Source organism: Mustelus asterias, chromosome 11 (genome assembly GCF_964213995.1).
Source record: "Mustelus asterias chromosome 11, sMusAst1.hap1.1, whole genome shotgun sequence".
NCBI classification, from domain to species: Eukaryota; Metazoa; Chordata; class Chondrichthyes; order Carcharhiniformes; family Triakidae; genus Mustelus; species Mustelus asterias.
In genome coordinates this window covers 104,074,011-104,087,557 of record NC_135811.1, presented here as the reverse complement: position 1 = coordinate 104,087,557, position 13,547 = coordinate 104,074,011, and the positions used below count along the sequence as shown (strand labels likewise).

The following is a 13,547-nucleotide window of genomic DNA, read 5'->3' as shown; positions in this document are numbered from 1 at the left end:
GTGGAATCGACTGCCGTCAGTGGTGGTGGAGGCAAACTTGATCGGGTTTTTTAAGAGACTTCTGGATGAGTTCATGGAACTTAATAGGATTGAGGATTATAGGTAAGCCTATATATAAGCCTAGGTAGGTAGGGACATGACCAGCGCAACTTGTGGGCCGAAGGGCCTGTTTGTGCTGTATTTTTTTCTATGTTCTGTTCCCACTGACAGTAACCAATGAAAGCGTTCCAATAGAAAGCACAAGCGATAGGAGCAGGAATGTTCCTTTCAGTCCATGAAATCCTTACAGTGCAGAAGGAGGCCATTCAGCCCATTGAGTCTGCACCAACCACAATCCCAGCCAGGCCCTATCTCCATTGCCCCATAATTCCATGCATTTACCCAAGCTAATCCCCCTAAGCGGCAATTTTAACACGGCCAATCCCACCGAACCCACACATCTTTGGACTTTGGGGGGAAACCGGAGCCCCCGGAGGAAACCCCACGCAGAGACGGAGAGAATGTGTAAACTCCACACCGACGGTGACCCAAGCTGGAAATCGAACCCAGGTCGCTGGTGCTGTGAGGCAGCAGTGCGAATCACTGCTAACCACCATCAAGGCTGTTCCACCGTCCAGTGTGATCTTGGCTGGTCTTGGGCTTCCACTCCATTTTCCTGTCTTTTTCTCATATCCCCTGATTCCCTGAGAGACCAAAAATCGTTCCATCCCAGTCTCAAATACATACAACAATGTAGGGTGCACAACCCTCGGGGTAGAGGATTCCAAAGATTCACAACCCATTGAGCAAAGTAATTTCTCTTCCTCTCAGTCCTTAATGATTGACCTCTTATCCTGACTCAGTGCAGTGGGAACAATCTTTCAGTCTTCATCCTATCAAGCCCCTTCAGAATGAAATCACCTCTCGTTCTTATAAACTCCAGAGAAAATAGGCCCAATTTGCTCAGCTAAAAAAATCCACTTTCTTTTCCCTAGTCCGTGGCAGGATTTTCTGGCCCCCATGCGGTGGCAGAGATGGCTTGCCATTGGCCACCGGCAGGGTCCTTCGGTCCCGCCGATTCATGGCATTTTGCGTGGCACGTCCGTACCACTGCCGGGGAGCCCACCATGGGCCGTCACCTTCAGTGGGAGCAGAAGATCCCACCAGCGGAAGGGCCAGAACATCCCGTCCTATTTGTTGTGAAACTTTTCTATGAGACTGGGATGGAACGATTTTTGGTCTTTCAGGGAATCAAGGGATATGAAGAAATGACAGGAGAAAGGGGTTGAAGCCCAAGACCAGCCATGATCAGACTGAATGGCGGAACAGTCTTGATGGGCTGAATGGTCCATTCCTGCTATCACTTGTGCTTCCTAGTGGAACGCTAGAAACTTAGAATCCCTAGAGTGCAGAAGGAGGCCATTCAGCCCATTGAGTCTGCACTAACTCTCCAAATGAGCATCTTACCCACATGACAATGCTTGTAGAAAAGTCTCCAGCAATTACCAAAGTACATGCCACCATTATCTGACCGCTTTGTTTGGATCCTGAGAAGCAGCCAGTCGGAAGACTCTTGCTCATCTTGGGGGTACTTGTGACAGTGGCGCAGTGGTCAGCACTGCTATCTTGCCGCGCCAGGGACCTGGGTTCAGTTCCCGACTTGGGTCACTGTCTGTGTGGAGTTTGCACGTTCTCTCCGTGTCTGCATGGGTTTCCTCCAGGTGCTCCGGTTTCCTCCCACAGTCTGAAAGATGTGCTGGTTAGGTGTATTGGCCATGCTAAATTCTCCCTCAGTGTATCTGAACAGGCGCCGGAGTGTGGTGGCACGGGGATTTTCACAGTAACTTCATCGCAGTGTTAATGTCAGTCTACTTGTGACACTAATAAATAAACTTTAACTTAAAATTTAAACTCCTATGAAGGGGAATTTTGTGATAAAGTTGAATTATAATTGGTGGATTTGAGAGATAGCGGGTGAGTCTAAAGCCGACCCATTGTACTGAATCGCGATGTAATTGCCCGAATGGCCTCTTCTGTTATGTTTCAGCCTCTCTCATAATTGATGCAAATCACGCTGAGGTATTAATTTATAAACTAGGGTTGTCTTGACATCACAGACCCTTCGACCTGACCGGATGTACCCTTCACTCATTTGTCAAATTTCGCAGGTTCCATAGCTTGTCTTGAGAGTGCAGAATGTAGTGTTACAGTCATAGCTAGGGTGTAGAGAAAGATCAACTCAATATATGATAGGTCCATTCAAAAGTCTGATTCCCTGCTGCCATCAGACATTTGAATGGACATTTGAATGAATCACTAAGTTGATCTTTCTCTACACCCTAGCTATGACTGTAACATTACATTTTGCACTCATAGAGTCATAGAGGTTTACAGCATGGAAACAGGCCCTTCGGCCCAACTTGTCCATGCTGCCCCCTTCTTTTTAACCACTAAGCTAGTCCCAATTGCCCGCATTTGGCCCATATCCCTTCATAGCCATCTTACCCATGTAACTGTCTGAATGCTTTTTAAAAGACAAAATTGTACCAATCTCTACTACTACCTCTGGCAGTTCGTTCCAGATACAAACTCCTGTCTCCTTTCCTTCTCTATGAGCGGTATGCTTTGTCTGTATAGTGCGCAAGAAACAATATTTTTCACTGTGTACTAATACATGTGACAATAATAAATCAAATCAAAGCTTGCCATCGTTCGTGAGATTAAATCTTGCAGGAATAAATATGTAACTGTCAAAACTGAAAGTCTTTTTTTATTGCTTTTTTTCCCCCCCCAGGCACTACCCAAAATCATCATTCACTGCTGTGGCAGACACCCCAGAAAACCTGCGCCTGAAAAAACAGAGCAAACTGCAAAGTCAAGTAAGTAACCCAGCCAGAAAAGTGAAATAAAAATCAGAAAATGGTGGGAACACCCAACAGGTCAGGAAGCATCTGTGGGGAGAGATTCAGAGTTAATGTTTCTGGTCAATGACATTCTGACAAACCCCAGCTTGTCTGCAATCACTCTTGGAATTGCTTACTATCCCCTGGTCACTGGACAGCCCCTTCCTGATTGGCTGCCAGCTGTGTCAAGCTCAGGGAATGTGTTTTGGCTAATGGGAGATTCAAGCTTTGGAAAGATATTGTACTTTACTACTTGCCCCCAGTGCTCTCTTGCAGGCTGGGGTTTGATTGAAGTACTTGTTGCCTTCTTTGTGCTACTTCTCTGCAGGACCTAGGGGAGGCATCAGCAGTGAGCAAGATCCTGACCTTCACCAATGGCAGCAAGATGCGGAGGCATAATGTACTCGATTGGCAGTGCCACCAGGGGGGAGGCGAGATCATTGGGATTGGGGAGACATGGATGACCAATGGAGATTAGCCAATCCAATGGTTAGCACTGCTGCCTCACAGCACCAATGGCACAGGTTCAATTCCAGCCTCGGGTCACTGTCTGTGTGGAGTCTGCACATCCTTCCTGTGTTTCTGTGGGTTTCCCCTGGGTGCTCCAGTTTCCCCTCTCAGTCCAAAGATGGGCAGGTTAGGTGGATGGACCATGCTAAATTTCCCCTTGCTGTCAGGGGGAATTAGCAAGGGTAAATGCATAGGGTTACGACGATGGGGCCTGGGTGCGATTGTTGTCTGTGCAGCCTTGATGGGCCAAATGGCCTCCTCCTGCACTCTATGGTTCTACGGGTTTGATACTATCCCTGCTGAGATGTTGGGCTCAATGCGCTTTAGTGGACCAGAATCTGAGCCAAGGAATCGGCCAGCCGTCCGAGGAAAGGCAGGTGCACCTCAAGGTGGGATCACGCAGCTGAATCCAAGTGGAACTCTGAATGTTCAAGGGCCTTCAGAATGATCCACGGTTAAAATGAGTTACAATTCTAAATCAAAAAAATGAGAGTGGGTAGTTCCCCATGGTACAAAGGGCAGACTTTTGGCATCCTCCTCTTGGCATCCTCCATGGATGCAAATCTTCTAGAAACAAATGTGCAACTATCCCTGAAAACATTGTGTGTTCTATAAATGCAAGTTGTCCTTCATGAAGTTGTGCTCCATTAAAACGCGAGCTCTCAGTGTACCTGCTTAAAATATATTCAATCCCACATCTCCAAGAGTATTTATACTCGTTCAAAACAATCACCCTAAAAGTATTTTTTTTTATTTCTTGCAGTTGAGAATTAAATATAAACAAATGGAACATTTCACGGTTCATTGGGTTTGTTAATCCATGAGTAGAAAAGCTCTATAATTGAATCAATACACGGTGCAGTCGATGTTGGTGCCTCCGGGACATTGTGCTATTGACGAATTTCAATGAATGTATAACTGTGCAATGATGGAGTGTGGCAGATTCTACAGCACTGCTCGATTTGACATTTAATTGTAGCCTAAAACAATCTTGAAATGGGCTAACCACGTAATATATTTTTATTCATTCATTTGTGGGACATGGGCGTCACTGGCTGGGTCAGCATTTATTGCCCATCCCTGGTTGCCCGAGGGCAGTTGAGAGTCAACCACATTGCTGTGGCTCTGGAGTCACATGTAGGCCAGACCAGGTAAGGACGACAGATTTCCTTCCCTAAAGGACATTAGTGAACCAGATGGGTTTTTCCAACAATCGACAATGGTTTCATGGTCATCAGTAGATTTTTAATTCTTAATTAATGTGCACATTTGTGCTGAACTATCTCCCTTAAGAATAACATTCTACCAAAGGAGAGTTACATAGGAACCAGAAGTAGGAGCAGGCTAATCGGCTCTTCGAGCCTGCTCCGCCATTCATTTTGATCATGGCTGATTATCGAATTGATTATCCTGATTTCCTCCCCCATACCCCTTGAATCCCTTTAGCCCCAAGAGCTACATCTAATTTCTTCTTGAAATCACACAACGCTTTGGCCTCAACTACATTCCACCCATTCACCACCAAGTTGTCTTTGAGTAAGGAAGTGAGGGGAGAGCATTGCAACCCTGGGGGGTAACAAGACCGTAAGGAGTTCCTGTTTGGTAAATAATATCAAGTTCAGTTACAGAAATTACCGCCTCCTCTCCCAATCTGTTGCTGGTTTGGGGAGTGTTCCTGTCCCTCTTCTTGATTTAACAGGGCAGACAGGCGGACTATTCCAACTCATTCAAAGGATGGCTTGATACTGGTTGAGTGATGTCCAGCTGTTAGATTCTGAAGTTGAAGCTCTGGAGAGATGTTTCTGGAGGCTGTGCTGATTCGATGTCCTGAGCCCAAAGCATGATCTTGACTATTTCTAGATTATTTATGCGCAAGCCCTTTGCAAAGAGCACATTTCTCACACTCGGAGCACCTTTTGCGTGTGGAAGTACTTTCCACTCTTCCCCTCTGCTGAGGATGCTCAAGAAGTGCTTCTCATGCGACAGTGTGGAGACCTGCTATCAAACGCAATCTTGTCCATGCTTTGCATTTGCGGCTTAATGGATAACAGCGATAGAATCTTTGCTTTCTCTTCCCCGACCAGCACCACCACCTATTTCAACCCACCCATAAATCTCCAGGTAAGGCTGATTGCGTTATTTTTTTGTCTCCCATCAAAAGGTGGCCGTCAGCAAACTGGACAGAAGCCTGTTTGAGCTGGTGGTTTTCTTGACCTTGCTACTTTGTTAATAAACTCGCTGAGGTGTTAGGAAATCGCCACATTCACCTTGGTTTGTGGAGCTCATCTCTCTGATGTAGCTCCAGTTTCAATTCTCGTTCAGCTACCTCGGGAGCACCTGGGTGTACTTTCTCATGATCCTTCCGGGGGGGTCCCCGTTTGCCACGCGATAGATAAACAACCACTTTCCGTGATGACAGCTGGCATTTATTTTTATGATGTGGAGATGCCGGCGTTGGACTGGGGTAAGCACAGTAAGAAGTCTCACAACACCAGGTTAAAGTCCAACAGGTTTATTTGGTAGCAAATACCATAAGCTTTCGGAGCGCTGCCCCTTCGTCAGATGGAGTTTAATAAGGGGCAGCGCTCCGAAAGCTTATGGTATTTGCTACCAAATAAACCTGTTGGACTTTAACCTGGTGTTGTGAGACTTCTTGCTGTAATTTATTTTATAGTAAGAAGTCTCACAACACCAGGTTAAAGTCCAACAGGTTTATTTGGTAGCAAATACCATAAGCTTTCAGAGCGTGCTGCTCCTTCGTCAGATGGAGTGGTTATCTGTTCTCCAACAGTGCACAGACACAGAAATCAAGTTACAGAATACTAATTAGAATGCAAAACCTGGTGTTGTGAGACTTCTTACTGTGCTTACCCCAGTCCAACGCCGGCATCTCCGCATCATTTATTTTTATCACAGTGCATCAGCCGAGTCTTCAACATTGGCCTTCCCAAATGGCTGTTGGATCTTCCTTTGCTTTTCTGCGAGTACTAACCTTGTCATCTTCTGCTTTTGGCATCTTAAAGTCTGAACATCGGACTCACCTGCAACTCACAAATGGGCCATTCGGCCCAACTGCTCTATGCTGGTGCTTATGCTCCATGTGAGTCTCTTCCAAAGCCTTCATCTATTCCTATTAGTATATCTTTCTGTTCCTTTCTCTCTGATCTAGCTGCTTCTTAAATGCATTTATGTTCTTTGCCTCAAGCACTCCCTTTGGAAGTGAGTTCCACATTCTCTGGGTAAAGAAATTTCTCCTGAATTTGTTATTGGATTTATTGGTGACTGTCTCATGTCGGTTGCCTCCAGCTTTGGTCCCTCAAGTGGAAACATCCTCTGTACACTTATCAACCGTTTTATAATCTTAAACCTCTCAATTAGACTGCACTTCAACCGTCTCTCTCTAGAGGAACAAGCCACAACCTGCTTAGCCGCTTCTAATTACACATGTCCTCTCAGTTCTTTAATTATCCTTTTCCATTGCAACTTCCCCTTATCTTTTTTTGTAACATGGAAATGAGAACATGGACAGTACTCCAAGTGTGATTGAACTTTTAACTGGTGGAGATTGTAGTGTGCACGGTGGTAGGGGGGGGGGGGGGAAGAGGGTTGGTGTTGGGGGTAGGGGGGTGGCGAGGAGGAAGGTGCATCGAGGCCAGTTGGGCGCTGTTAATCAGATTGGCTGGTTTCCTGCTGTCCAGGCACGTACGAGAAGTGTACTTTGAGACTGTTGCTTTTTGCAGAACATTCATATAAATACAAAAGGCTGTGGTTTATTTTTAAACTTGTCTGTCCCCCTCTCTCTCTTTTCAATAAATTTTATTATGCTTGGTTAGAATTATGCTTGGTTGGGGTGGCACAGTGGTTCGCACTGCTGCTTCACAGCGCCAGGGACCCGGGTTCGATTCCCGGCTTGGGTCACTCTCTGTGCGGAGTTTGCACGTTCTCCCCGTGTCTGCGTGGGTTTTCTCCGGGTGCTCCGGTTTCCCCTCTCGGTCTGAAAGACGTGCTGGTTAGGTACATTGACCGAACAGGTGCCGGAGTATGGTGACTATGGGAATTTCACAGTAACTTCATTGCAGTGTTAATGTAAGCCCTACTTGTGACTAATAAATAAACTTTACTTCTACTTTGTAGAAACCTGAGCTCCAGATAAGGTCCTCGTGACATTTTTTCAGTCTCTTTGAGTGTGAGCGAGGAAGAGTTCTGTTGCTTTCATGATTTGTGTCTGCATCTCTCAGGGAATATCTCTGACCCTTTCCTTGTCAAGTCATGGCACAAGTGTTAGAGAGTTATCGATGATTTCCGAACGTCTGGGTCAGCTGTTAATATACGGTGGGGTTTAGATGTTTAGCCATTTAAGGACATAACTATGTTAGAAGCAGTTCAGAGAAGGTTCACTCGATGGATACCTGCGGTGGTGTAAGTTATTTTACAAGGAAAGGTTTGTCGGGTTAGCCTTTGGAGTTTAGAAGATTGAGAGGTGATCTTACTGAACCAGACAGGCGGACTTGACCGAGTGGACGCTGAAAGGATGTTTCCCCTTCTGGGAGACACTAGAACTAGGGGACACAGCGTCTCCCTCTTAAGATGGAGATGAGGAGAATTTTTTTCTTTTGAGGGCCAGGAATCTTTGGAACGTCCTTCCTCAGAGAATGGTGGGGCAGGGTCACTGGGTGGAATCCTCTTGTGCCCCCGCCGGCGGGTTCAATGGCGGGCGCAATGGGATGAATTCAGTGGGAGACCCAAATCAGTTTTACAAGGATGTGACTTTTCCATGGGAATTTCCATTGGTGCCTGCCATGGCGGATTGGGAAACCCCCCCCTGGAGGTCGGGGTGAAACTGATTTGTGTCCTGCTAATGAGATGCAATTGTACATCCAACTGGAATCTTCCACCCGCAACTGATTCTTCCCGACTCCTGTGGAACAAGATGGCGTGCAGAAGTCGGGGCTCACCTCAACAATACTTCGGACTGCCTCTGGAGTTCGGGATTGAGGTCGCCAGCAACCCTGGACTTCCAGCATTTAGGGAGAAGCTAGAGGTGGATGTTCCAGATTCAGTGCCATGGAGGAGGTCCATCTTCCAGCCTCAGAATGTTCCTGCAGATCCATCTTCAGTTTCAGGAGGTCCACCTTCTTTCTCCAGTGATATTGGGCGCCTTTTCAATATGTCGCCCGGATATGATGGTGGACCGCGCATCATCAGGTGCCGCAGAATGCGACGCTAAACACCTGGTTGCAAAATTAATGAGGTTGGGTCGGAGGATATGGCATATTTTCCCTCTGCAGCAAGATACCCTCCACATTCCTGTCCCTGCCACAGACTTAATCCCAGATTGGAGAATTCAGTCCAGTGAATATTTTTAAGGCAGTGGTAAATAGATTCTTAACCGACAAGAGAGTCAGAGGTTGTTGGGGGTAGACAGAGTGTGGAGTTAAAGTCATCGTTGAACGGTGGAACATGCTTAAGGCCAAAAATCCCAGCCTTTATTTCTGCTCCAGAGATGTTTCACTGCTTTCTCAAGTACTTGCTCAGACTGCTTTCAATGTGCAGTGACTGATGGATCGTGGAAGTAGCCATTATCAGGATGTGTGTCTACCATTGATTTGAGAGAGACATCACTGTACATTTTAAATTTCTTTTTGTAGAATTAAGGATAAGCAGAGGCTTGGCCCTGAGGGAATGTGCCGTTTCTGTGGTTTAAGACTTTCTACAGCAAGTGGCCACCTCGGGGACCTGGAGTGTTTGATGGACACGAGCAATAAAATTATTTGCTATTTTCCTTTGTTGTAAGCTTTAGCTTTCTGTTAATCATACTCTTTAGTCATAGAGATATACAGCACGGAAACAGGCCCTTCGGCCCAACTCGTCCATGCCGACCAGGTTTCCGAAACTGAACCAGTCCCAGTTGCCTGCGTGTGGCCCATATCCCTCAAACTTTCCTATTCATGTACACATCCAAATGTCTTTTAAAGTTGGTGACATTCGGATAATCCGGTGCCTCCTTATAAAAGATAAACCTAATGTGAAATTAAGACATAATCTGGAATTCTGGAGCACGTGGTAATTCCCCAGCCGCTTTTTGACCAGTTCCATATACTCTGCTTTTGCATGGCACCTTTCACATCCCAGAGATGTTCCTCAGCCACTTGTTTAATGTTGGACATGTAGCTACTATGCGGCACAACAGTCAACCAACGCACAGCAAGATCCCACAAGAGCAGCAATAAAACGATTAACACCGTAGACCTGTTATGATGATGGAACAAGGGATGACCATTGGCCAGACCAGCAGGAATTATGAGCGTTCCAAATTCTAATGAGTGAATGAAGGTGAGGCCCCTGGTCACACAGAGTTATCAATGGTTCGCCTCAGCTCCCGAGTGTTGAGGTTGTGAAGACTGAATGTGGCAGCAATGCCCATTCTTTTGGCATTGTGATGGTGGCAGCTGAGCAAAGGGTTATTCGCCTGGGAGCGAGGGGGGAGGAGATATGAGGGGGGAGGAGATATGAGGGAGCGAGGGGGGGGGGAGGAGATATGAGGGGGGAGGAGATATGAGGGAGCGAGGAGGGGAGGAGATATGAGGGAGCGAGGAGGGGAGGAGATATGAGGGAGCGAGGAGGGGAGGAGATATGAGGGAGCGAGGAGGGGAGGGGATATGAGGGAGCGAGGAGGGGAGGGGATATGAGGGGGAGAGGATATGACGGAGCGAGGGGGAGGGGATATGAGGGAGTGAGGGAGCGAGGGTGGAGGGGGTATGCGGGAGGGAGGGAGTATGCGAGAGCGAGGGAGGGGAGGGAGTATGCGGGAGTGAGGGGGGAGGGGGAGTATGCGGGAGCGACGGGGGGGAGGGAGTATGCGGGAGCGAGGGGGGGGAGGGAGTATGCGGGAGCGAGGGGGGGAGGGAGTATGCGGGAGCGAGGGGGGGGGAGGGAGTATACGGGAGGGGGGGAGGGAGTATGCGGGAGCGGGGGGGGGAGGGAGTATGCGGGAGTGGGGTGGGGGAGGGAGTTTGCGGGAGCGAGGGGGGAGGGAGGGAGTATGCGGGAGCGAGGGGGGAGGGAGGGAGTATACGGGAGGGGGGGAGGGAGTATGCGGGAGTGGGGTGGGGGAGGGAGTTTGCGGGAGCGAGGGGGGGGGGCAGGGAGTATGGGGGAGGGAGGGAGTATGCGGGAGCGAGGGGGGAGGGAGGGAGTATGCGGGAGCGAGGGGGGGAGGGGGAGGAGGGAGTATGCGGGAGCGAGGGGGGGGAGGAGGGAGTATGCGGGAGCGAGGGGGGAGGGGAGTATGCGGGAGCGAGGGGGAGGGAGGGAGTATGCGGGAGCGAGGGGGGGAGGGAGTATGGGGGGGTGGGGCAGGGGGGTGGGGAGCCATAGTGGACATAATGGAAACATGTCACCTGATGGATTACAAAGCAGGTGAATGATCTCTCAGCTCTGTGGAAAATACCAGGGCCTGTAAGACAAGCAAGCACTGATCTCTATTTATAAAATATTAGCCTGCGGGTGAGGTCACTATGGTAACCGTAATAATTCCACTCCATTGCACGGCTGCAGGAAGCCAAATATAGTTGTGTTGTAAAATGCCTGGGTGTTGCAGAGAGATTAGAAAATGATGCTGTGCACACATCAGGCGATTTGCTTTGCTGCTGTCTGAGTGGGTAGTGAGTGTGTTCTGAAATGCCTCATTCCACCTTCCCCATGTGCCGGTCTGGGCAAAAAATCCCCTCGCCTTCCCCACAACACCCCCCCCCCCCCCCCCCCCCCACCCCCCACCCTCATTCCACTCAGCGATGTGAACTGCTAGGTTAATTTAGTAAATTTGAGGGGCGGAGAATGGAAGATGTGATTCGGTGGACAGAAACAAGGCTGGAAGGACCCCAGGGTACCAGATCATGACCACAGTGGTTGATCTGGAGGCTACACTGCACGCGGCCCTCAGCAGGAATGAGGAGAAAATCAGACAGCCATTGTTCTGCCCTGCCGTGTGTACAAGTGGCATTTGAGTGAGGGCATGGGGTGGTCTCCGTCTTTGAGGTCCTGTCATGGTGAGTTGTCCACCAGACACTCAAATTATTTTGGCACAAAGAAAGGGGTGCTTGGCTCGGGTAAGAGAAGGGGATTGCGGAGCGAGAGGAGAAGGATAGCAACCTGCCAAAGCGGAAGGGTTTTCAAAAGCTCAAAACTATCGGACAACAATGTATATTTGTTTCTATTGTGATGCATCCCAAGGGCCAGGGAGTAGAAATTTTATTGATTTGATTGATTATTGTCACATGTATTAACATACAGTGAAAAGTATTGTTTCTTGCAGGCTATACAGACAAAGCATACCGTTCATAAAGAAGCAAAGGAGAGAGTGCAGAATGTAGTGTTACAGTCATAGCTAGGGTGTAGAGAAAGATCAACTTAATGCAAGGTAGGTCCATTCAAGTCGGACAGCAGCAAGGAAGAAGCTGTTCTTGAGTCGGTTGGTACGTGACCCCAGACTTTTGTATCTTTTTCCCAGCGGAAGAAGGTGGAAGAGGGAATGTCTTGGAGGGCTGCCGGGCTGGAGGAGGTTTAGAGAGGTGAAGAGGGGTGAGACCGTGAGGAAACTCAACAGAAGGATGAAATTGCGGCCGGGCCAGGTGTTTAACAGCAGGAATGTATCTTGAGTTGCAGTTTTAGTTTTACCTGTGGTCTGAACTCACTGCTTTACGTAATTCGAATAAGATGTTTCTGACTGAAAAGGCAAGGAATGTGGGGCTGGCTGGAATGCAGAGCTTTAATGCTTCAGGAATTCCATTCGGAATGCTGATCCCTGTTTCTGGAAATTCCTCCGAATTGATGGGAAGCAGGCCATTGAACTGAAAGATTTGAAATATTTTTTTTAATGGTAGAATGTATGTTTAACCCCACCCATAGCATCTTTCTGAATACTTTGCCTCCATTTCCTCACATTGCAAGTGTAGTTGTGGTCCCTGAACAATCAGCCAGCAGCAGAATGGTCTATCTCCATCATGAACATCCCACGTTGCTTAACACAGGACGGAAAGAAGGACCAAGCAACAGCGAAACTGGGAGAGGTCATCGGAAACATGATTGCTAAGATAGATTTTGAAACTTTTGGTTTGATAACTGTGTGGGGACTAACAAGTTTAAGTTCAAGTTTATTTATTCGTCACAAGTAAGGCTTACATTAACACTGCAGTGAAGTTACTGTGAAATTGCCCTAGTCACCACGCTCTGCCGCCTATTCGGGTCAATGCACCTCACCAGCACGTCTTTCAGACTGTGGGAGGAAACTGGAGTACCTGGAGGAAACCCACGCAGACACGGGGAGAATGTGCAAACTCCACACACACAGTGACCCAAGCTGCCAGTCGAACACAGGTCCCTGGTGCTGTGAGGCAGCAGTGCTAACCACTGTGCTACTGTGCCGCCCTCAAGGGAAGGTTCAGGGATAGAACTCCAGGGTGGTGGGATTTAATGCGTGTCTCTCCCTCTTCAGTCGCTTGGTATGCAGTTTGTATTCACAGAATGATGTGTCACAGAGGAACACCATTTGGCCCATTAGAAAGAGCGATCTAATTACTGTATCCCCAGTCTTTCCCCAATGCATGGCAAATTTTACCCCTTCAAATATTTATCCAGTCCTCTGTTGAGACATACTACTGAATCTATTCTTTCAGGCAGTGTAGCCCAGAGTCATCATCACTTGCTGTTTTAGTTTTTCTCCCTTGTATTCCTTCTGTTTCTTTGCCATTTGTATTGAACCCAAGTGGAAACAATTCTGGTGAGTCAAAGACTTGGGAGGCTGCAAATCCAGGTTAAACTGGGGTGGCACAGTGGTTAGCGCTGCTGCCTCACAGAGCCAGGGACCTGGGTTCGATTGTCGGCTTGGGTCACTGTCCCTGCCACGTCTCCACATTCCCCCCTGTGTCTGCGTGGGTTTCCTCCGGTGCTCCAGTTTCCTCCCACAGTCCAAAGATGTGCGGGTTAAGTGGATTGGCCGTGCTAAATTACCTCTTAATGTCAGGGGTGCTAGCTAGGGTAAATATGTGGGACTACGGGATTGTGTTCAGTGCAGACTCGATGGGCCAAATGGCCCCCTCCTTCACTGTAGGGAGTCTATGATTCTAAATGCATGGGGTTATGGGGATAGGGCCTGGG

General features: G+C 48.1%; 1 protein-coding gene across 1 annotated transcript in view; it reads left to right on the top strand.

The window, feature by feature from the left end:
- Positions 1–13,547, top strand: part of lasp1 (LIM and SH3 protein 1) — a 177,881-nt gene that overhangs the window by 81,071 nt on the left and 83,263 nt on the right. Inside the window, exon 3 of the mRNA XM_078224150.1 lies at positions 2,774–2,858. Within this exon, the coding sequence (XP_078080276.1) occupies positions 2,774–2,858 (85 nt within the window). The remainder of the gene's footprint in view (positions 1–2,773; positions 2,859–13,547) is intronic.